The 25,442-nt window shown below is 44.8% G+C and overlaps 1 protein-coding gene across 5 annotated transcripts; it reads right to left on the bottom strand.

Annotated features, from left to right (window-relative positions):
- Positions 1–11,762: 11,762 nt before the first annotated feature.
- CALM1 (calmodulin 1) lies at positions 11,763–23,096 on the bottom strand. Of its 5 annotated transcripts, none has more exons than XM_025391329.1 (6): positions 22,814–23,096; positions 19,936–19,966; positions 18,617–18,760; positions 16,080–16,186; positions 15,534–15,669; positions 11,763–15,358 (listed from the first exon to the last, which is right to left on the bottom strand). In XM_025391329.1, the coding sequence occupies exons 1-6, from the start codon at positions 22,814–22,816 to the stop codon at positions 15,330–15,332; spliced, it is 450 nt and encodes a 149-aa protein (XP_025247114.1). In that variant the 5' UTR covers positions 22,817–23,096; the 3' UTR covers positions 11,763–15,329. The 5 variants fall into 5 exon arrangements, with proteins under 5 accessions (XP_025247114.1, XP_025247115.1, XP_025247117.1 ...); XM_025391330.1 differs by adding an exon at positions 21,528–21,564 and having other exon boundaries at positions 11,763–15,669; positions 22,814–23,044; XM_025391332.1 differs by having other exon boundaries at positions 22,893–23,042.
- Positions 23,097–25,442: the final 2,346 nt, after the last annotated feature.

The raw sequence follows: 25,442 nt of genomic DNA, 5'->3' as shown, positions 1-25,442 counted from the left end.
GCAACATAGCTGGATCCTGTCTCTACCAAAAAATAAAAAAATAAAAAAGTGGAAGCCTAGACCAGTTATCTCAGCTTAACTTTCCAGCTCCAAACATTAAGAAAACCAGCCTCATTCTACCTCTTCCTTGGGAGGACTCTGGAGAAACCCCGGGTGTAGCAGGGTTGTCTGCCTGCCAATATGCTTGGCATTCAGGGAGACCAGGATGTCACTGAGGCTGCCTGCCGCCGGCGCCCAGGCCTGGAGGCCTGCAGGCCCGCCTGGAGCAGGTGAGGATTCAGGATGTGAGTGGGTTTTTCCCTGAAGCTTCTCAGGCCAGAGCCGAGGGAAATACCAGCATCCTGGCAGTTTGCCACCTGAGTCAGCCCAGCTTTGGCTCATTCGAGGAAAACTAACTGCAGGAAGCCAGGAAGTCTGATGTAGCAGGATGTGTGTGTGTGTGTGTGTGTGTGTGTGTGTGGCAAGGTGCATGCCCTTGTATGGGCCTATCCATGGGAAAGGGTTCACAGGTGTGCAATGCTGGCATTTGTCCGATACATACCATTGTGGCCATAACAGCCTTAAAATATTCTAAAACTTCCTTACCTGCTGGTAAAAGCCACCAGCCTCAACACCCCCTGAGTGCCCCCTGCTGCCGCAGCTCCCTCCCTGGACCCCTGGGACCTCCCCCATGAGCCTCCAATTGAAGGATTAATTCTCAACCCTGCACCAGCAAAAGCAAGAGAGTGTTCTGGTTGGTGGAAAGAACAGGGGACCCTCCCTGTTGTTACGTGTCTTGACAATTGCCCTGTGAGTATGTACATGTGTGTATGTCCATGTGAAGGTTTGCATCTTCAAGCTCATACAGGCCAGCTTCACTAGAGAGCCTGTTACTCATCTTTTCACGGCAGTTTAATAAAATGTGTCCCCTTCCATTATTTCGGAGGAAAGAGTCTGAAGTTTGCAGGCAGGAGAAAGGGGTTCCCTGCCCAGCAGGGCTCAGGGGCCCAGGTGGGGAAAGTAGCTCAGAGAAGTTGACAACCTGCCGAAATCAGTCAGCCAGTAAAAAGAGGAGCTGAGGTTTGAACCCAAACAGCCTGGATTGCACTAGGCCTGGGGTTTTGTGCTCTGAATCAGCCTGGGGACGAATAGCAGCAGCAGCACCTCAGCTCAGCTTCCCAGCTTGCAAAGGTTTCTTACATCTATGGAGCCTCCCAACCCATTCATTCAGTAGGTGAGGTCCCGCAAGCCTAAGTGGCAGAGCCAGGACTCAAACCCAGGTATCAGTGACTCAGTGACTGAGTTCTTAGCACTGTCCCCACAGGCAGCAAAACGGGCACAGAGACTGTGGCGGACAGGCTATCTTCTCACTTGTGATATGCAGCATCACACACACCGGGCCAGCATTTTCTTAGGTCACCAAAAACCTGCTAAGATACATGTATCACTGACCAAAACAAGGGGGACCAAAAGACGGGAGCAACCCAAATGTCCATCAACTGAAGAATGGGTAAACAAAATGTGGTATGTCCACACAATGGAATATTATTCAGCCATAAAGAGGAACAAAATACTGATACCTGCTACAATGTGGATAACCCTTGAAAACACCATGCTAAGTTGAAAAAGCCAGACAAAAACCACATATGGTAAGATTCCATTTATATGAAATTTTCAGAGTAGGTAATTCCATAGAGACATAACACAAATTGGTGGTTGCCAGGGGCTGGGAGGAAGGGGGAATGGGGAGCGAGTGCTAATGAGCACAGGGTTTTCTTTTGGGTAATGCAAATGTTTTGGAACTAGATAGAGGTGGTGGTTGCACAACACTGTGAATATACTAAATGCCACTGCATTGTACACTTTAAAATGGTTAATTTTATCTTATATGAATTTCATCACATTTTTTTTAAAAACAAGGGAGAGGCTGGGCACAGTGGCTCACGCCTGTAATCCCAGCATTTTGGGAGGCAGAGGCAGGAGGATCACTTTAGCCCAGGAGTTTGAGACCAGCCTGGGCAATATAGTGAGATCCCTCCTCTATAAAAAATAAACAAACAAACAAATAAATAAAAACAACAAGCCAGGCATGGTGGCTCATGCCTGTAATCCCAGCATTTTGGGAGGCCGAGGCGGGTGGATCATGAGGTCAGGAGATCGAGACCATCCTGGCTAACCCAGTGAAACCCCATCTCTACTAAAAATACAAAAAATTAGCCGGGCGTGGTGGCATGCACCTGTAGTCCCAGCTACTCAGGAGGCCGAGGCAGGAGAATTGCTTGAACCCAGGAGGCAGAGGTCGCAGTGAGCCGAGATCTTGCCACTGGACTCCAGCCTGGGCAACAGTGAGACTCTGTCTGACCAAGACAAAAAAAAAAAAAAAAAAAAAAAAAAACAACAAGGGAGAAAGGCAATTATACTGCAATATTTTAAAACAAAAAAACTATAATGTATTAAATTTTGCTGTGTGCTAGACTCTATATGAATACAATCAGAACAACATTACATTAAAGCCTCTTGGGCCCTGCCTTAACTCTCCAACCAGGACCATTCCTCTAGGACTGAACCCTGCTATGGACTTGCTGACCTCCCCACCTCCCCCAAAACCCCATGTCACAGGAGCCCTGTGATAACTTGTTACATCTGTCATGGAAAACTGATACACAGTCCTTTCCCCAGACTCCAATTCCTGTTACAGTTGATTGGTCCAAGGGTGGGCAGCTTAGCTAAATTGTACCAGAATCCTTTCTCAGAAATGAAAATAGGTATGGTGGCATGCACCTGTAGTCCCAGCTATTGGGGTTGCTGTGGTGGGAGGAGTGCTTGAACCCAGAAGTTTGAGGCCAGCCAGGGCAACATAGTGAGACCCCTCCTCTAAAAAAATAATAAAAATAAAAAGTGTTGGAACTGGAACTGAGCCAGATTATCACTGCCTGGCTAAAGCTGTAGGATGTAAAGCTTAGAAGTCGTGCTGGCCATGTTTCCTGCTGTAGGGAAAAGCCAGTCTGCAGGAAACGGGAAGGAAGGCAAGGCACGAGACAAAAGAGACAGAGTCTTGATGGAGGAGTGGGAGTCTTCAGTTCTAGAAAAGCCGAAGCTGCAGAACATCTGCCCTTCCACAGGCTTGGTTGTTAGCCTGTTCTTCCCCTTGTGGGACTCTCTTCTTCCACTGAAATAAGCACTGAATTGTTGGGTGAAAACCAACATGGTCATAATATGTTTCACTTAATGCATTGCTAAATTAAGTTTAATATTTAGATTTGTATATTTTTACATCTATGTACATAAGATCAGCCTGTAATTTTTCTTCCTTTTCCTGTTCTTATCTGGTGTGGTAATTGGCCTTAATATAAGTTCTTTTTTCAATTCTGTTTTTCTGGAAGAATTTAACAAGAATAGGTAAAAAGTCACAGTGTGATTTTTTTTAATTCTCTGGGATTCTGGTTTTGTTTTCAGCAGTGCTTTTTCTATTAGTTCAAAACAGAGGACTCCATATGGTATGGACCTTAAAACAACCACTACTTTATTTTATCTCATGATTTTGTGGCTGAAGAATTCAGGAAGAGTTCAGCTGGATGGTTCTTCTGCTTCGTGTGGGTCAACTGAGGCTACCTGGTGTTATTCAGCTGGTGAATGACTTCATCTAGAGGATCCAAAATGGCCTTGCTTACAGGTCTGGCACCTGGATGGAGATGGCAGAAAGAATGGCCCAATTGGCCAGGTGCAATGGCTCATGCCTGTAATCCCAGCCCTTTGGGAGGCCAAGGTGGGCTGACCACTTGAGGCCAGGCATTCGAGACCAGTCTGGGCAACATGGTGAAACCCCGTCTCTACTAAAAATACAAAAAAAAAAAAATAGCTGGGTGTGTTAGCACACGCCTGTAATCCCAGTCACTTGGGAGGCTAAGGTGGGAGAATTGCTTGAACCTGGGAGGCAGAGGTTGCAGTGAGCCAAGATTGCACCACTGCATACCAGTCTGGGTGACAGAGTGAGACAAAAACAAAAAAAAGCAAACTTATGGAGACGGATAGTGGTGATGGCTACACAACAATGTGAATGTACTTAATACCACCGAGCTGTATACTTAACAATGGTTAAAATGATTAATTTTATGTGTTTTCCTACAATTTTTTTTTTAAGTCAAGAAAGTGATGAGAACATTACAGAAACATAATGTTATTCTGGAACCTGCTTATATTGCAGGTGATGTTTCATGTATCATTGATTATTTTTTCCTATTATTGCATTCACTCATATGCTGTTTAATTATTATAGCTTTATAATAAAATCTAATTTCTGGTGTTTCAAGTAAAAAAAAGACTGTTAGACAAACTTCAGGGAGTGCTGATTTTTTTTAAAATGGGTTTTTTTGTTTGTTTTTTTAGAGACAGGGTCTTGTTCTGTCATCCAGGCTGGAGTACAGTAGTGCAATCATAAACCAGAGATTTTTTTTTTAAGTGTGATATTAAAAAGTTGATGTGGCCAAGCACAGTGGCTCTTGCCTGTAATCCCAGCACTTTGGGAGGCTGAGGTGGGAGAACAGCTTGAGCCCAGGAGTTTGAGACTAGCCTGGGCAATATAGCTATACCCCTTCTGCAAAAAAAAAAAAAAAACAAGAAAAAAAGGTTGATGCTAGTAAATATGAAGACACACAAAACGGATAATTTCCTAAATTTCCTAGAAAATGGATTCAGGTAGAAATCGAAAATTTAAAACAAACTGTTCAAGAAATTGAATCAGTAGTTAAAAATATATATGATTATAAAATGATGTTACTTTCCCACTGAATGAGGGGAATCTTTGTCCCCATCATTTTTTTTTTTTTTTTTTTTTTTTTTTTTGATATAGAGTCTCTGCTGCCCAAGCTGGCGTGCAGTGGTGCAATCTAGGCTTACTGCAACCTCTGCCTCCTGGGTTCAAGTGATTCTCCCACCTCAGCCTCCCAAGTTAGCTTGGACTACAGGCATGTGCCACCATGACTGGCTGATTTTTGTATTTTTAGTAGAGACAGGGGTTTCACTGTGTTGGCCAGGCTGATCTCAAACTCCTGACCTCAGGTGATCCACCCACCCCGGCCTCCCAAAGTGCCGGGATTACAGGCTGAGCCACTGCAGCCAGCCCAGAAGTTTTTCATTCTACAAAACTGAAACTCTATACCCATCAAATAATAATGCCTCATTCCCTTGTCTGTGGCAACCATCCATTCTACTTTCTGTCTGTGTGAATTTGACCACCCTAAGTACCTCATATAAATGGAATAATACAGTATTTGTTCTTTTGTGCCTGGCTTATTTCGCTTGGCATGTCTTCAAGATTCATCCACATTGTAGCATGTGTCAGAATTCCCTTCCTTTTAAAGGCTGAATAATATTCTCTTATATGTCTATACCATATTTTATCTTTCCTTCCATCAATGGACATTTGGGTGCTACCATTTTTGTCTATTTTGGATAATGTTGCTATAAACGTAAGTGTACAAATATCTATTTAAGTCCCTGCTTTCAATTCTTTTGGGTCTATAACCAGAATTGGAATTGCTGGATCATATGGTAATTCCATGGTTAATTTTTTTGACAAACTGCCATGCTATTTCTAAAAGAGCCCATTTTTTGTCTGTGTTGATCTTCTTTGTTTTGTTTCTCATTAATTTCTGTGGTTATCCTTGATACTTCCCTTCTACTTTCTTTGAGCTTATTCTATTCTTTTGCTAGCCTAAGTTAGATGCTTAGCTTATTTATTTTTAGCCTTTCTTCTTTTCCATTATAAGCCCTTTAAGGCTATAAATTTATTTATTTATTTATTTATTTATTTATTTATTATTATTTTTTAGATGGAGTCTTGCTCTGTGCTGCCTAGGCTGGAAAGCAGTGGCACAATCTCGGATCACAGCAACCTCCACCACATGGATTCAAGAGATTCTCGTGCCTCAGGCTCCTGAGTAGCTGAGACTACAAGTGCTTGCCACCACACCTGGCTGATTTTTGTGTTTTTAGTAGAAATGGGGTTTCACCATGTTGGCCAGGCTGGTCTTGAACTCCTGACCTCAGATGATCTGCACGCCTCGGCCTCCCAAAGTGCTGGGATTACAGGCGTGAGCCACCACACCTGGCCAAGGCTATACATTTCTAAGTACTACTTAAGTTGTATCTCATTTTGAAATGTAGAATTTTTTTCACTCAATCCTAAACATTTTCTAGATTTTTATCATGATTTCTTCTTTAAACCCATGTGTTATTAGAAGTGGATTTTAATTTTCTAAACAGTTATTTTTAAAGGTGTATTTTTGGAATTATTTTCTAGGTCCATATGATAGGATTTTTAAAGTAGTTGTTGAGATTTACCCTATGATCTAACATGTAGTCAATCCTAATTATCTATTTAATATCTTCTTGATATTTATTAGTAATTTTATTATGCTAATATTAATTTGTTTATATAATTATATATTTGTATTTATAATGTATATTATAACCACATAGCTATATTGTTTATTACTTTGTGATTAATAATAGTGCTGATTAATATTTAATATTTCAAATGTGCATTCTCTACTTGCTGGGTCTAATGTTCTACGTATATACAAGAGATCAAACTCATTAATTCTGTGGTTCAAATCTTCTATTGTCTGCTTGATTTCTCAATTACCAGAAGTATATTAAAATCTCTATAATAATGGATTTCTTATTCTTACCATTGTTAATTCTTACTTTATGCATTTTTTTTTTTTTTTTTTGAGACGGAGTCTCGCTCTGTTGCCCAGGTTGGAGTGCAGTGGCCAGATCTCAGCTCACTACAAGCTCCGCCTCCCGGGTTTACGCCATTCTCCTGCCTCAGCCTCCCGAGTAGCTGGGACTACAGGCACCCGCCACCTCGCCCGGCTGGTTTTTTGTACTTTTTAGTAGAGACGGGGTTTCACCGGGTTAGCCAGGATGGTCTCGATCTCCTGACCTTGTGATTCGCCCGTCTCGGCCTCCCAAAGTGCTGGGATTACAGGCTTGAGCCACCGCGCCCGGCCACTTTATGCATTTTTATGCTATATCTGCATGCATCAGTTCTTACATATTAAAGTTGGTATATGTTGTAGGCCAGGCGTGGTGACTCAGACCTGTAATCCCAACACTTTGGAAGGCAGAGGCAGGCAGATCACTTGAGGCCAGGAGTTCAAGACCAGGCTGGCCAACGTGGCAAAACCCCATCTCTACTAAAAATACAAAAATTAGCTGGGTGTGGTGGCACATGCCAGTAATCCAGGATTTGAACACAGATGTTTGAATACACAGCCTGGGTAAATTTCACTACATTTCCTTAATTTCTCTCAAAGAGTGGTTTTAAAAAACAAGGAACAACCAACTCAAAACCAGTGCACTTAACAAAAACACAACCGGCCAGGCACGGTGGGTCACGCCTGTAATCCCAGAACTTTGGAAGGCCGAGGTGGGTGGATCACCTGAGGTCAGGAGTTCAAGACCAGCCTGGCCAACATAGTGAAACCCCGTCTCTACTAAAAATACAAAAAATTAGCCAGGCGAGGTGGCAGGCGCTTGTAATCCCAGCTACTCGGGAGGCTGAGGCATAAGAATCGCTTGAACCCGGGAGGCAGAGGTTGCAGTGAGTGGAGACTGCGCCACTGCACTCCAGCCTGGGCAACAGAGTGAGACTCTGTCATAAATTAATTAATTAATTTAATTAAATAAAAATAAAAAAGAAAAATATTAAGCCTGACAAAGAAGTCAGGAGGGGTCCATGACAGTGAGGAAGACCAAGGTTGGAAACAGGATTAGATGTCCAGTGTTAGCTCCACCAAGCTGCAGTAGCACCAACGGGTGGGGTTAAAAGGAAGTAGATTCCAGCCTAGTAAGAATGTGCTCACAGTTAAAGTGGCTTAAAATGGAATGTTTCTTGGAGAAATAAGAAAAGAAAAATGGGAATGTGCAAATGGCCTTTATTAGGGTATTGGCTAGCTAAATGATGATGTATTAATACAGCCAGATCTTAAAAATTACATTTAAGAATGTAAAGCAATGGAGAAATGTTCAGTGGAAAAAGTTTTAAAAAGTCTGGGCACAGTGGCTCACGCCTATAATCCCAGCACTTTGGGAGGCCGAGACAGGTGAATCACCTGAGGTAAGGGTTCAAGATCAGCCTGGCCAACATGGCAAAACCCCGTCGCTACTAAAAATACAAAAATTAGCCAGGCGTGGTGGTGTGCACCTGTAATCCCAGCTACTTGGGAGGCTGAGGCAAGAGAATCGCTTGAACCAGGGAGGAGGAGGTTGCAGTGAGCCAAGATTGGGCTACTGCACTCCAGCCTGAGTAACAGAGTGAGACTCCGTCTCAGAAAAAAAAAAAAAAAAAAAGTGAAAAAGAGAGGATTTAAAAAGTATGAATACATGATTTCACTTACATATGTCTAGAATAGGCATATGCATCCATGGAGACAGAAAATATAGTAGTTGCCAGGGATTAGGGGATGGGGGGAAGGAGGCAGAAAGGAAGATGGGAATCACTGCCAATGGGTACAGGGTTTTTCAGGGTGATGAAAATGTTCTAAAATTATATAGCGGTGATGGTTGTACAACCTTGTGAATATACTAAACACCACCAAATTGTGTATTTTTAAAAGGTGAATTTTATGGTACATAAATTATATCATGAGGAGAAAAAGGTATAGGGAGTAAGAAGATTGTAATATACATACAACATGCAACTGTGCATACTAAAGAATATTATGCTTAAAAAAAAAAAAAAAAAGCCAGGCACAGTGGCTCACACCTGTAATCCCAGCACTTTCGGAGGCCGAGGTAGGTGGATCATGAGGTCAGGAGATTGAGACCATCCTGCCTAACATGGTGAAACCCTGTCTGTACTAAAAACACACACAAAAAAATTAGCCGGGCATGGCGGCAGGCGCCTGTAGTCCCAGCTACTCGGGATGCTGACGCAGGAGAATGGCGTGAAGTCGGGAGGCGGAGCTTGCAGTGAGCCGAGATTGCGCCACTGCACTCTAGCCTGGGCAACAGAGCAAGACTCTGTTTCAAAAAAAAAAAAAAAAAACTTCCACATACAGTGGGACCCCATGTTGCAAACTCTTATCTTTGCATCTATATGGTGAGAAAAAACTCCAAAAGGAAACAACAAAGTCTCAACTATAGTTTATAGGGTAGTGGGTCATTTGATATCACAAATTTTAAATAATCAACAGCATTTCTATTAAATTCAGAAAAATGCTTTTGTAAAAATGGGAATGGACCATTAATTAACTTCTTGTCATTGAAAGGGAGAAAGACCAAGTTCTGCCTTGTGGAAACAGGATTAGATGTCCAGTGTTAGAAGTATTCCAAGTTTGAGAATCACCAGATATGGATACTCGCACTCAGAGGAAGTTTTACCTATGTGACCTGTTCCTTTTAACTAAGATATGATTTTATAATTACTTTTTAACTTATTTTCCATTTTTAAAACCATCTATCTCAAATCTTGATTCTGATATGTCTATGTGGGAAAAAATCTATCTTTTGCTAAAAAATGCAGTAACTTTAAAAAAAAAATCACAACTTGAAGGGTATACAAAGACTCAAAATGAAAAATTAGTTTAAAAGCAAACATGCTGACATACAGCCAGGATCTAAAGATTGTGTTGTAACGAAATGTTCAAATAATTATGTTGCTAGAGGAAACTCTGGATTTTCCTTTTAGCCTTTGTAAAAGTGAAAATAAAACTTTAAGATACGACATTTAAAAGACTATCTGGGGCTGGGCACAGTGACTCATGCCTATAATCCCGGCACTTTGGGAGGCCAAGGCGGGTGGATGACCTGAGGTCAGGAGTTCAAAACCAGCCTGGCCAACATAGTGAAACCCCATCTCTACTAAAAATACAAAAATTAGACAGACGTGGTGGTGCACGCCTGTAGTCCCAGCTACTCGGGAGGCTGAGGCAGGAGAATTGCTTGAACCCAGGAGGCGAAGGTTGTAGTGAGCCAAGATCACACCACTGCACTCCAGTCTGGGTGACAGAGCAAGACTCTATCTCAAAAAAAGAAAAAAAAAAATTATCTGAGCCAAGGCGCAGTGGCTCACACTTGTAATCCCAACACTTTGGGAGGCCAAGGTGGGAGGATTTGTTAAGCCCAGGAGTTTGAGACCAGCCTAAGCAACAGAGCGAGACCGCATCTGCATAAAAATTTTTAAAAATTAGCTTGAGCGCGGCAGCACATCTCTGTAGTCCCAGCTACTGGGGAGGCTGATGTGGGAGGATCATTTGAACCTGGGAGGTTGAGACTGCAGTGAGCTGTGATTGTGCCACTGCACTCCAGCCTGAGTGAGAATGAGACCCCATCTCAAAAAAGAAAAAAAAACCCCACAATCTGAATGTGTCAATTCACGCTCATTCCTAAGGCTGCTAACACAAAGGACATAATTCTCGTAAGGAAAACTGCCACCTGATTTGGAGTTCAGGGGCTTTAACAGTTCTGGGCCATGAGCTAACTCCTCCCACTCCTTGGCAGAGAGTTGAGGGCAGTGGGAGAGAAGCACCAAGCTATAAAAAGCTTTATGTTTTATTTCCTTCTAAGGCATCCTGAGTCATTGGGTGCTCCAGCCCCCCAGTGCCCGGGAAAGTCCAGCTTGAATCGGAAATGTGTGTTTTTCTAAACCGGAGCTGCTGAAAAACCAGATGACGACACTTGGACTGAATCCCTTACAGGCCCAGTGGTAGCCTCCTATTTCCGTCCTGGGAGAATGGAAGTCACTTAACAGTCAGTTTCTCTGACCCAGGTTCCAATATGACATCACGTCTTAATAGCAAGGTTAACCTCCACTCCACCCCCAACACGAAGCTGCTGAGAATTTTTAAATCCCATTTGTCATCTCAAAGGACACCGCACTCCTACGCAATTTTACCTCCCATCCTTTAGGCTGCAATTTCATCTACCTAAACACAAAGTGATGCCAAACCAGGTCGGTCATAATCCTAGAAAGCCACAGGCAGAAGGTATCAAGTCCAATAGGATCTTACCAAGGAGGATACCGAGGCCTGGGAAAGGTAAAGAACCTGCCTAAGGCTGGAGGGAACAAAACCAAAACCAGAAGCTGGGTCTGAAGCCTCAGAGCAGAGGGCCGTCTCCACGGTGATGTCCATATCCTTGTAGTCCCAGCTCCTGTGTGCAGGAGGGGCTGTTTAAATGCTTCCTGGAGATGTGTCTCAAGCCTTCCGTCCAAAGCAGGGACTTACCCTGCCCCACTTTTCAGCCCTCTCACTCCTTCTGGGCAGAGTGGGAAACACACAAGGTAGCCTCCCCTGCCACATCTGAGAACCAGGGTCTGGGCCGGTGTTGACTAAGGGGAAGGCTTCGATGCCAACGTCCTAAATTGGAGTTGCATCCCACCCCACTTTCCTCAGCTGTCCCGCTCTTGACATGAACCAAGGTATGTGCTTGTCATCTAAAATTCCCATCTTACTGGAAAAAAATGTATTTCTTTGTACAAGTCCTAAACAGACTTGGATTGGGGTTAACAGGAAACTAATCTTTATGGTGTAAATTTTCTGCATAAAAAGCAAGCATGGACAAAATAATAGGCTAAGAGACTATGTTAAAATGTCAGCTATTAACACTCAAACTACTTAAAACTAGGGTAAGGCTGTTGTGGGATATCTATGGTATTTCTGGCCCCTCACTCTCACCGTACTAGAGGCCCGGTGAAGTTACATCTGAGGACAGGTCTACCTTGAGAGCAACAGGGATTGAAAGCTATGCAAGCTAGAAACCTACACAGTTCGCAGTTAGAGATGAAAGGCTGCAGAAATGTTTATTGAATACAGTGCCAGGTTTATAAATAAAACTTATTTACAATTTCCATAGAGTTGGTCCCCCATCAGAGAGGTGGTTAAATCTCCAAACAGTTTATCTCAAGATTTACAGAAATGTCCAAGTACATCTCCTTTTCAAATAGCCATGGTGAAGGGCAACTTCAGTAACAAAAGAACTACCACCATCTTTGCTACAGAAGTGTTTAATGAACATCATAATAGATTTGGAGAAAGAACACACACTCCACCCATGCCACTACCTTCTTACTCCAAGGGATACAGACAGCAAAGAATTTCTGTCTCCTATAGGACAACTTCAAGGGATTAAAAAAACAGTAACTGCCAGCTGGAGGAATAGATTAAGACACATTAGTGGAAATCTAGTCACTGCCAAAGGATAAATATATTTAGGATATACAATAAATAATTCAAATGCTTAAAATAATTGAATGAACGGAAGAGTAGACTTGACCAAATTTACATTCTTTGTTCAGGAAGAGGTTCCCAGTATGCTGAGGGGTTCGTGGTAAGCTATTCCTCTGACGAGACACAGCAGCGCTGGGCCTACTGCACAGCCGTTCATTACAATATTGTTACAAGTACAATCAGACATGCATTTATAAAGAGAATATAAAAATATGTACAATAGCTCATTTTCAATGTGTGTTTAAGTTGCCGAAAGACACCAATGAAAGTGTGCAAAAATTCATTTGTCAAAAAATCAGAAAAAGCCTTCCTTGGCAACAGTGCATCAAAAGCCCATCTGAAGTATCGAGATCCATTTGCCTCGCTCAACACCTACCCCAAACAGATGGAGAACAAAACTATGAAAAGGTTTGTTTGCCAAGTACTCAGCAGTTTCTTATGGCAAGTCTCAGGCTAAAGCAGGATGCCAGTTCAACTAATCACTTTATATATAAATATATGTATATATTTATAGAGTAGTTAGAAGTAGGGGCAAGAGTTTACAGGAAGGTGCTAACCAACTTCAAGGGCACTGCCACGACACCCAGCTATCTCCTCTCGCAAACTCATGCAGACTAACACCCAACGCCTGGGTTGGCCATCCCCGCAAATGCCAGGGGGGAAGGCTACAGTGGATTCTGCCTCACCTCTGCTCACAACAGGAACTCAGCATTCCCTGGAGGGGGAGGGTGTAGGGTTTCTGGTTCCCAGACAGGATCCTGGCCATACAAGAATCCTGTTTCAAAGGTAGTCTTTTAGGATAGGCTGCAGGACCACTAACAGTCCACCCAGCTTCTAAAAAGACTTGAGGGTTAGAAGGCTACATTTCAAAAAAAATAAAAAACAAGTCAAATGACCCCCCTCTGGCCCCCTCTGAAACTACTGAGGTCATCGACCACAGGCGTGAGACTGGGTCAGCCAATCAGGCTCTTTGACCACCCCCTGCCACAAGAAATATCCAGGACATTAACTTAATCAAACCAGGAACCCTATCACACCAGAAGAGAAACCCTTAGGCATTCCTTTCAGATTCAGGGAATGATAAAAGCCAACCCTTAGCTCATAGTGTCAACCTCTCTTCTACCAACCACCCAGCCCAAGGACCAGTAGCAGAAGCACATGGGCGATGTCTCCTCTCCACTGCTCTGACCCACCCCTCTGGCAGAAAATCTAACAAGCTACAAAATGCCAGAAAGACAGGGAGTAGGAGAAGGAGAAGCCAAGGGTCTCTATAAATCAGCCCTGAATGCACCCATTTGGCTGCCAAGAGCTTCTCACTGCCTTGCTAGCAGCCTGCCACTGTTCCCTGGCAAATTGAAACCACCCACGCAAACACTCAAAACCCCAATCTCCTTGCTAATAAGATACAACCAGCTAACACCGTGAAAAATGCACACCTCCAGCCTTCATTTCAAAAAAGAGCTCTGTACTAAATGCAATATGCTTTTAAGGGGCTTTTACAGGGACCAATCTCAATGCAAAGACCAGAACCAGATGTCTGAGTTTTGGTTACAGGTTTATAATTAGACACAAAATTCACTCCACACTGGAGTTTCACTTTCAAGCTGGAAGCTAGCATTAGTTCTACTTGGGGGGGAAAGAAGCAAAGTCAAGTCAACTTAGGGGGAAAAAAAAAAGTAAAAGGAGGCTAAGGTTAAGTATAATCATAAATTAAAAGTCGCGAATCAAAGGTGACTGGTAGTGTCTTTTAGGCATGAAGAGACTGGCTTAGAAAAGTGACTACTGCTTCTACCACACACAGCGAAGATTGAATTACAGACACACTAAATCATGTCTCTTGCAGATGGTCTCAAGTAGTTACATAAGACAGGTAATCAGCAGCACAATTGAGAACAACCCCTAAATACATGCTTGAGAGAAAGTGGATTTTTTTTTTTTTTCCTTAAGAGCTCTACTGCCTGAATAGATCATTAAAAGTTACCATAATTCACCTTCCCCCCTCCCCCCAGTGAAAATGCAACTAGACCTACATGTCCATAAATAGGATGAAGCAATCGGTATCTGCTTGTTTTTAGGCAAGGTCTTGGGCTCAGAGGTTGGTGCTGGGGCCTTGGGAGGGAAACCCAATGCTGGGCTGTGGGCATTTAAATGTACACTGGCCTCCCCTCCACCTGCCTTGTCCCCATTTAGATCTCAGCTTTACAAAGCATTTAACACCACTTTAAGTTAATGGTCTTTTTATTGGAAAAAAAAAAAAAAAAAAAAAAAGACTAGCATTTACAACTTGGAATGGACGTAAATTGTAATTTCTTTGAACAGCAATGTTGATGGTTGTGCTGAGGTCCACAGCCACAGCCTACTCTGCCGGCTCCAAGTCATCGTTCAGAAGGTTTTAAAAAGAGAGAGTCCAAAGATGCTCCCTTGGTAAAGGTTTCTTATTAAAAATGTGTGTGAACAGTGACAGCCTGACACCTGTTTCACTCTAGAACAATGCAGACAACGCTAAACCAACAAACACAGGCATGCCACCAGGGTGTGTCGTCACCACGGGTCGGAGCACACGAAGTACAAGAGGACCATCCTACCAGTGGGGCCATGTCTCAACGGTTTATCCTTCACCCATTTTTCTGCACGTCATCCTGAGGTAAACCAATTTTAAATGTGTGTGTTTTCAGTAAACCAGCTATGACAATTTATACTAAACAAATTGAACTAGAACCCATTTGAATAGGTTTTGAATTTGTTTTTTCATTTTTCATTTTTAATACAAAGGCCTGACTGTGCTCAATCGTCAAGCTGCATGCATGAAAAACTGGCCAGCCCAAACAGTGTATCATTAGCAAATGGAACTTTAAGGAGTCCTTATCATTAAGGTAGTACAAGTATTTATATTGTAAAACTGATGTGTAGCTTGATCTTTAGGGGACAGGACCACCAACCAATACATGCAGATTTTGTGTGTGTGGACAGAAGGTACTTTTGACATTCAGTTTTGCTATATAGAAACAGAATGAATAAATGAACTTTTTTCTTTTTTCTTTTTTTTGCAAGAGGTAAGTAAAAGATTCAATTTGATTCTTCTAGAGGGGGGAAAAAGGAGTTGAAAGTAGGTCTTCATTTTGCAGTCATCATCTGTACGAATTCTGAAAAGACAAATATAATCGTAACTTTTGGTTATCTTTGAAAGCAGCTTTAATGAACACAACATCTTTACTGTACATAAAATAAAGTCAAAGGCTGCCTAGTGAGGCAGCTGGCTTGCTTACAGATCCTAAAGGTAAGACTACGAAACACTGAGCTCAAATAATTTCGTTTTACCTTCATAGTTGACTTGTCCGTCTCCATCAATATCTGCTTCTCTGATCATTTCATCTACTTCTTCATCTGTTAGTTTTTCTCCTAAGTTTGTCATGACGTGACGTAGTTCTGCTGCACTGATGTAACCATTGCCATCCTGTGAACATTCAGCAATTGTTATTGCTAATGCTGTGGTGTGGGGAAGTAGGTCTTTGACTTAGCTACGCCCTCTCAAGTTACTGCTAACTCTGCTCCCATCAACAATTCTCTGATCTCTAGTTCCCACCTCTAACCTTCTAAATACATGCAAACAGCTAATGCAGAAAACAGGATTTTCAAAAGCTCACAATGATTCAAAGTAACAGTCAAGAAACGTGGTCCAAAATTCCTATTTATTATGCCTACCTTCACCTGATACAGTTACCATAAAGAGGACTTTTGAAAGTGAGATCAAAGGCTCAGGCAGTTAGATTTAAGTCTTCTGCCTATAACATTATTATAGCTTTTAGAAGTGACAGCAGAAGCAGCCATACTGAAGTACCATCTGCTACGTAGACGCTGGATTACCTTGTCAAAGACTCGGAATGCCTCACGGATTTCTTCTTCACTATCTGTATCTTTCATTTTTCTAGCCATCATAGTCAAAAATTCAGGGAAGTCAATGGTGCCATTACCTCAAATTAAAAAACAAAAGCTCATGTAAAGTAAGCACTCCATGAATGTTGCTCTGCAGTAATCATTTCAGAACCACTCTACAGAATGGTAAACACACACTAGGACAAAGGGGCAAACTATCTTACTAGGTTCAAACATTTGCAGGTCTAAAACGTTCAAACACTTCACGGGGCAATTTCATATAATTTCAAACTCATCATCAGTGCCCAGGATAGTATTTAATCATACAAAGGAAACTGCACATCTGGATTCTAGCCCATGGAAGGGTCATGAAGGGCTGTACAGTTCAAGAAAAAGAACAGCACACACCACTCTGCAGGCTGAATCTTTCCACTCTGAGGGAAGAAGTGCCCCTGACTGCCATCTCTGAGTCAGGGAAATCACTCAGGTCTAACTCTCGTCTTGGCTAGTGACGGCAGTAATGCAAAAAAGGCCTAGAACTGAGCTGCAGGTTAAGAGTATAAAGTGTTTCAGGGGAGAAAAGATTATGAGTGAGGAACATTGATTTTGCTATGCCATGCATGGGCCATAAAGTCTTACCAAGTCTTCTCCAGGATCATTTCTTGGCCACACTATGAAGGTTGGCCACCTGTTTTCTTCCAACTCAGCATCTTTATTTCCCATTAAGGGAAAAGCTCAGCAGCATTCTCACAGCTCAGACCAGTAACACTTACGGAACTCTCAGAAGAATCTGTTCTAGGGCCAGTACTCCAAACAACTCCTCTTTAAAACTAAGAGATAAATACCCCTAAAGACAAGCACTCCAGACTAACAGTGTAATTGAACTAAATGGAAATAAAATTAGGAAGAAAAGCCCTAGGTTAAGTTACTCATTTTCACCAGTACCTTTAAGAGAAAATACCTCAGGGATCCCTTCAAGACTTTTTAGCCTCAAAAATTGTAAGATATTGTTCATATTCATCAAAGACAAGAGAAATTATTTTAAGCTGTCTCAGAGCCATGCAGAGAAGGTCAGCTACCATCCTATTTTCTCAGTGCAAACACAGGATTCTGTAGCCTGGCACAACTTCTCCTTCTTCCACACAATCCAAGAGCCTAACAGACTTCTCCCCTCCCCAAGCACAGATTCCCAGGGCTCCCACAAACAAGAGGAAGTTACTCCATGTTCCCAGATAGCTGATCATCTTAGCAGTCAAACTAGAGAGAACTATGGGAAACTTTTTCTTTTCAAAACACTATTAGTGAAAACCGCTCTAATGTGCTGAAAGCTTTGTCAAATAACCTAATCAAAAGCTCTGCTTCCAAATGTTCGTGGCCAGACAAGCAATTTTACTACATCGCCTTTGAGTCAATCATCTAGAAAGTAAAATCTAGATCCGAATTGTTTATTCTTAACTCATATTTTTTCTTTTGACCTTCTCTCCCCGCAACTCATCTTTTAAAAATCATGTTCTGTAATGTTATATAGTACACATTAGAATATATATATGATTTACCAAAATACGTGTTTCTTTTAGGGGTGGGGAAGTGGAAATCAGCAATCAAAGGTCTGTTGTCCACTGCTGTAGAGTCGAGAGGAACAGATGACAAACCGCTATCAGGGTTACTGCTGGTTCCCTCTGACCCTGGACCTTACAGCTTCCCTTTCCATTAGGTTCTGCAAAACTATCCCCTAGAGTCACCACACATCCGCCTCCAAACCTCACATGCTCCTCCGCAGCAAACACATCTACAAGCTCACACTGTACTCACTTTCATGGTAACTTCTAAGAGTGCTTGTCACCCACTTCATCTGGTGGCTCCTCCTCCTCTTTAGACACAGTAAGTTTGTTAAAAAGCACGTTCTGTGGCTATTTAATTTCACCTCCCCATCAAGACTCAGTGAAGACTCATGGGCCAGTTGATAAAAGCTTTGAGCTCAGCCAGGAGCAGTGGTTCATGCCTGTAATCCCAGCACTTTGGGAGGCTGAGGCTGGCGGACAACGAGGTCAGGAGTTTGAGACCAGCCTTGCCAACATGGTGAAATCCCATCTCTACTAAAGATACAAAACACTAACTGGGGGCGGTGACACACGCCTGTAATTCCAGCTACTCAGAAGGCTGAGGCGGAGAATTGCTTGAACCCGGGAGGCAGAGGTTGCAGTGAGCCGAGATCGCGCCAGTGCACTCCAGCCTGGGCGACAGGGCAAGACTCCGTCTCAAAAAGAAAAAAAAAAAAATCTGAGCTCTAGGTCACGCCAAGCAGAAAAAAAACAATACAGTGATCCCTGCAGAAAACGTTGTAGAAGCTAAGCAGGACGGACACAAGGCCCATCATCTTTTATTGTAATTGTCAATGGCCCTAAGGCAACCACAGAAAGGATCTTTGCACATTTGCTTTGCTCTGGGGACCTGAAAGACAATTCTGTAACATTTCTGAACTTGAATTACACAACAATGGCCCTCATTCATGGTTCTAAAGCTCTTACCATCAGCATCCACTTCGTTGATCATATCCTGCAATTCAGCTTCTGTTGGGTTCTGACCCAGTGACCTCATGACAGTTCCAAGTTCCTTTGTTGTGATGGTGCCATCGCCATCCTTATCAAATAGGGAGAAAGCTTCCTTGAATTCTGAAAACAAAAGTTGACCCGTTAGAATGAATGTCTTTATCCAACCCAGTCACAATATACACTTGCCAGGGGCTTGCCAAAGCAAGCCATTCAAGTTGTGCAAGGTATCAGAAGTCTGGTCTTTATCTAACGAAATAAAGACCACAATAGTCCTGTTGGACTGGCCTTCGCCTACAAAGCAAACACTGCTCCCAGTAAACGGTGCCATACACCACAATATTCCCACAGGTTTCAAGGCGGCTAAGCTGGAACATGCTTAAATTAGTCCTAAATCCAGTTTTGTTTTTTTTTTTTAAAAAAATAATGGAGCCTCACTCTGCCACCCAGGCTGGAGTGCAGTGTGCAGTGGTGCAATCTCAGCTCACTACCACCTCTGCTTCCTGGGTTCAAGGGACTAAATCCCATCTGACAAGACTGGTCCATGTGCCCCCTTCAAGTCCCTTCCTGTTACATTTCTAAAGCCATAAGAATCCCCTGTTTCCTAACAACATGGAATGGTTACTAGAAATGTACATTCCCAGGTTAACAGTCTGTTTTTCTCCACATGACTTTTAGGATATTTCAGAAGCATTCCTGGCTTCCTAAAGAGAAACAGTCTCAAAACGAGTCCTCCAGGACTTTAAAAAGCTAAAATCTGCCAGGCATGGTGGCACATGCCTGTAATCCCAGCTACTCAGGAGGCTGAGGCCGGAGGACTGCTTGAGTCCAGGAGTTAAGAGTCCAGCCTAGGCAACAGAGTTTAACTAATGTAACTTTCTTCCCAATTATTACAGTGGTCCTAACACTCATTTTCACCCATTTCCATTTATTTTAGGATGGCAAGCACAAGCTTTCAGGGCAGATTACTGAAAGACCCATGGCATAAGAACTGTAAACTAAATTGCTGAGTAGCAGGCTCAGTACAATTTAATCATAGGCAAACTTTGCAAACTGTGAAACATGGTCAAATTCTCCAGAATTTAACAAGTGGGCATCCTGATTTTACTTCCTTTCACCTCATCTATAAAGTACTGGCAAGAATAACACCTGACCTCAATGTTTCTGCTTACTGTTCTTCTTTAAATAAATTCTTAGAAAACTGCCCAGACTGTAGCGGGGAGGAACAGAGGAGTCACCAAAACTGAGTCAATGCCTAGTTCTGGCCTTCTGGGGACTCCTTGCAGTTGTCAACTTACCAGCAATCTGTTCCTCGGTCAGCTGATCAGCCTACGTGAAGAAAGAAAAGGTTATCATTCGGTCCACAACATGTTTGGTTGATTTCAACATAGGTTTTCCAATTATACTTTTAATATTGTGATCTTTCAAAAATCGATCTTCAAAAAATCTTTTGAAACCTGTAGCACTGTCATTTAATGAAAGTAATTAGAATAAAGGAAACTCTTTATGCTATTTTAACAAACGATTACGAGGAAGTGACAACCTCTGCTCACTTCAAGTTTTCTGGGCCCATGGCTTACAGCTTGCTCTGCGATCTAACTAGGCTAAGTTCATCATGTGAAAAATGGCACCTCTAGCGGCAGAAAGCCCCATGGCACCAGCTGCAGTGGCAGCAGGCTCTAAGACAGAAGCGCGCCATCTACTGCACCATGGACACCGCAGTCCCCTGTTCCACTCAACAAGGGACCCAGCCCACTGCCACTGCCACCACAGCCAGGATCAGGGCAGGCTTTCAGCGCACCTTGCGCACTGCTCCAGGCCCTCGAAATCTCCAAACTGTCGTTACATAATGGCACTGGGTTGGATTAACAGGCTTTTACATCCATTTTATGAGAAATAATTAAGTGGAAAAAATAAAGATACAGCAACTGGGTACCCCACCAACTTCATTTCCATGTAACAAACGCTTTCCAATCCTTTAAATGAGGCAGTTATTTGTTAAAAGCCTACCATTTACAATGGTTAATGCCCTGGGTCAAATTATCCTATTATTCAGAAGCCAGGAAAAAATGGTACCATCTTATAAATGAAGTGTTACAAAACTACAAAAATTAAGTACACAGAAAACTACACAATAATTATCAGACTACATATACTCCTCTCTTTTCTGGCAAAGGGGGTCTACTAAATTTGCTGGAGAGTATTAACCCTACCTACCTTAAGAATGACATAAGAACTGTGCTTAATAAACACACTTCAATCGAGGCAGTAATGGCCACGAAGGTAATTCTCAGTTGCATTATTTGGTCTCCACCACACTGAACCCGTGCCTCCAGCCGAGGGAATTCGAGACCTCAAGGAGAGCTAATGTGTATTTCTCTTTTAAAGGATGCCTAAGAAGCCAATTACAAAATAAGTCCTAATAGAAAGCTGATGAAGTTTATTCTCTTAAGTGAAAACTTTAACAGCAAGAATGGCGTTCCAATATATTGATATTGGGTGAAAACTTATTTTTACAGATTATAAATGGATCTTTCTTTCTACCCCAATCACTAAAAATTGGCTTTCTTAAAATTAAATGAGGGAGACACGATGATTTACGTAACGCCAGGGCAACATCTGTCTTGTACAACAGGAAGCACCGCCACACCTCGCAAGAGAAACTGTCACCTTATGGGGAGAACAGTCCCACCTCGCTACAAAACTCTCTTGTTAGAGGGGTTACCAGGGGCACCCAACTTTCTCGAAAACGAAATCCTCCTCCCCCAAAGGGCGCTAGCCTTGGGGGCAGAACCCTGCGGGGAACCATCTCCCCACCCGCCAAACCAGAAACGCAGTCGGTGATGTCAGCCCTGCCCGCCGAGGGAGGAAGGGGCTGTGGAAAACACACCCAGCAAGGCGCACAGTCGCATCTGGCAATCCAGAGGCTGCAGAGAAAGCGGAAACGTGGCGGGCATCTCTCTGCGGAATGGAAGTGGCGCGGGGCAGGAGGAACGCGGAGCGAGGGGCCGGGCAGGACGCGTGCCCGGGAGCAGGCGGGGGACAAGGCGGCCCCTGAGCGGGCGTCGGGACGCCACCCCTCCTCGGCCAGGAGGGTCACCACCCCCGGCACCCGCGCTCCAGGGCCCTGGCCAAGGCCGACCCCGCACCTCCCACCCGCTTCTGCTCCCGTAGGCGACCAGCCCGCCGCGCCGCCGCCTCCTCCCGGAGCAGAAACTTTGCGTCTCTAATGGAAACCAAGCCGCGCGCCAGCTCCCTCCTCCCCCGCCCCCCCCGCCCCCCCCCGCCCCAATTAGCGCGAGCCGAGCGCCTCCCGCGGGAAGGGCCTCCTGGTGCACCGAGGCTCACGCCCGCCCGCACTGCTGCACTGGGTGGGGGGCCGTAGAGGTGCGAAAGCGGCAGGAACAAGCCACGGCTACACCGCAGAGCCCCGCCCGGGCGCAGGGCGGCCGGGCCGCCGCTTCCGCCCTCTCCGCCCCCAACCCCTCGCCTTCCTGCCCCCAACCCCACCCTTCCCCGGCTCCTTCCTTCCCAGCCCACGCCCGCGCCGCGCCCCCCGGGAAGAAGGAGGGGAGAGCGACCGAGGGAGGGTGCCCAGCAGGACCGGCCAAGGTGGGGAGGTGGCGGGGGCTCACTGCGCCCCTTAACACCCAGCCGGAACAATGTGCGCCACCGGCCCGCTCCAGCCCATTCATTCTCCACTGCCTGCCCGACCTGCCACCTTCACGCCGGCGGAGAAGCGGGGTGGGGAGGGGCGAGCGGGGTGGGCACAGGCGGGCGGGGGGGGTCTAGTGCCCGGCCCCGCCCGGCTCCCAGGCCGAAACGCTGCGCTAAAGGCAGCCCGGGTGCGGCGCTGGTGGATGCAGTGGGTGCGGGGCTGGGCGGGGGGCGGGGGGGCTAGATGCAGAAAGCCCCGCTGCAGTTGCGGCCGGAGCCCCTGCCCTTGGACGGCCTACGGCCAAGTCCAGCTCCAAGGGGAACCAATAAATGAAGCCCCCTGGCAGAAATCGCCGAGATGCAAATCCAAAATACATCCTCCTTTAAGCGCAGCTACTGCGTAACACTCAGAAAAGAAAAACCTCCACGAACCAAAAACAAACAAAAAACAAAACAACTAGAAATCTGGGAAGAAATCTCGGGCAGCCGCTACGCCGGCATTTGCCACTCCCGACCTACCATGGTGCGAGCGAAGGGAGGAAGAGCAGAGGGAGCGAGGGTGGCTGCACCAGCACTGGGGCTGTGACGGCGGGGGTGCCTCCGATGGTGCTGCTGCTGCCGCTGCTGCCGCTGCTAAGGCGCGCTGTGCGCTGTGCCGCCGCCGCCGCCTGCGCCGCCGCCTGACTACGAGTAACGGCACGGCGTCCGCCAGACTCCCAGCACCACTGCCGGAGCGCGAGCCTGCGCCCCGTGGTATATATATGGCGCACCGTATCCCTCCGCCGCGGCGGAGACGCCTCGCGCAGAGTGGCGCTGCGGCAGCCGGGCCTTGCCCGCCTGGTCCCGCCCCCCGGTTCGCTAGGCCTCCCGCCGCCCCCCGCGCGCCAGTCGCCGTGGCCGTGCGCTGGGTCGGGGTTTGAAAGCGTTCTTGGCTGAGCGTGCGGCGTCGGGTCAGGTGTGGCGGGGAGTCCTCAGGAGACGCCCATCCTGGGCGGGGGCGAAGGCATGAGCGCCTGCTTAGTCCAACCTGGGGGCGGCTCAGAGCTTCGAAAGCCGTTCGCCCCGCTAACCACCCCAGCTTCACCCCACCTAGGTGACCCTCCCACCTCAACGTCTCTAACCGCTCCACTGGGGCTGCCGGTTCCCGCGTGCCGCTTGTCCTTGGGTCTGCAGCGGCCACTTCCAGTGTGGGGTGCTGTGGAATGTCCTGAGACTGGGAGGGTCCGCGGAAGGTCCTGAGACTGGGAGGTTTGCGGGGAGGTGGAGGCAGATTGGCCACACCTTCAGCTGCCGAGGAGAGGGGTCTGCAGAGGACGAGGTCGTTGTCCTGGAAGAAATTGGTCCTGTGTTTGCTCTTCGGATTTTGGAGCAATATCTGAGCCAAATTATATATGCTCGATTGCTAAATCTGTGTCATGCTGCGATGTTTAATCAGTCTTTAATGTTTTCACGTTTCCACTGAATATTTTTTAGGATGCCTGAATATTTCTCCCCTACTATTTTGTTCTCTTTTTCCTGTGGAGGAAACTATTCATTCTGGCGCCCGTCTTACTAAAATTAGTGTACCTGTGCAGCTTCTACAGACCTTAAAACCCAGGCTTTAAATTTTTCGTAATTTTCCTAATCCTGAGGGGGGTCAGAGTCTTTATTCATAAATCCATAGAAACAAGGGAAAAAATAGATGCTTCAAATCCCCTGCATTACAGGTGGAACACACAGCCAATTGCCTCTATTATGGAGCCTGATTGTATTTTAAACTACAGTTTTGATTACATTCTTTTTAAAATACTATTTAAATCTTTAAATGTACTAGTGTTTTCCATTTTTTATTATATTCCTTTTAAAATAACATTTAAATCTTTAAGTTTACTAGTGTTTTCCATTTTTCTGTAAAGTAGAGAAAGAACAATTTCAGCCAGTAATGTGAAGCCCAGGACTTGTAAAAATCTTGACAAAATGCTGCAGTTTCTTTTCTTGCCAAGGCAGAACACAGAATTTGATCTTTTGTTTACAGGGCCCGGGCAACAGTTGGAGGTTATCATTTGCTTACTGTTTCACAGAATATAGCAGTGTGTGATTCACATGCTCTGCTAGAAAGGGCTTTGCTTGGTTATGTTTGTTTGTGGTTTCAACAAAGTCTGCAGGAAGATTTTTTTTTTTTTAAAGGGAAACTATACAGGCACATTGCAAATGCCACAGGACTTCTTGGGATAACCTCAGACAAGATGTCAGCATGTGTGGAGCTGTTCCTACTGGTGTTCCTTCTGGAATGCCGCAGAAAGAGTGAACCTGCTGTTTAAAGAGAGGCTGCAGCAGCAAGCCAGGGGATGGTGCTGCCTTCCCTCTGCAGATTAGAAAGACACCATTCACTTCACCAACCTAAACCCAATCGCTGCAAAAATACTACTACTCCTCCTGGGCTCATAGGGGGAAACTTGAGTAGGAATAAAGCGTGCATACTAATGGGAGAGTTGGAAATAAGGAAATAGAAGAAAAGGGACTAATACAAAGTAATTTTAAAGAATATTCAATAATCCAGTTAGTTACAAGCCTAAATGGCCAAACTCATTATTAAAACTGCTTCTTGGCCGGGCGCAGTGGCTCACACCTGTAATCCCAGCACTTTGGGAGGTGGATCACGAGGTCAGGATATCGAGACCATCCTGGCCAACATAGTGAAACCCCGTCTCTACTAAAAATACAAAAATTAGTCTGGCATGGTGGCGTGTGCCTGTAATCTCAGCTACTTTCAGTAGGCTGAGGCAGGAGAATCCCTCGAACCAGGGCGTCGGAGATGGCAGTGAGCCAAGACGGCGCTATTGCACTCCTCCCTGGCGACAGAGCGGGATTCCATCTAATAATAATAATAATAATAATAATAATAATAAAACTGCTTCTTTCCTAAGGGTATTGGTATTCTTTCTCCAGGGCTTTTCATATAGTAGTGAGTGAAATACATTTTTCTGTTTTTTTAAGACAGCGCCTCCCTCTATTGCCCAGGCTGGAGTGCAGTGGCTCAATCTCGGCTCACTGCCACATTCCCCTCGGGGATTCAAGCGATTCGCCTGCCTCAGCCTCTGAGTAGCTGGGATTACAGGTAAAGGCGCCTGCCACCACACCTGGCTAATTTTTGTAATTTTAGTAGAAA

Source organism: Theropithecus gelada, chromosome 7b, assembly GCF_003255815.1.
Source record: "Theropithecus gelada isolate Dixy chromosome 7b, Tgel_1.0, whole genome shotgun sequence".
Classification (NCBI taxonomy): Eukaryota; Metazoa; Chordata; class Mammalia; order Primates; family Cercopithecidae; genus Theropithecus; species Theropithecus gelada.
Note: the sequence above shows the minus strand (reverse complement) of the source record. Positions and strands in the feature narration are given on the sequence as shown.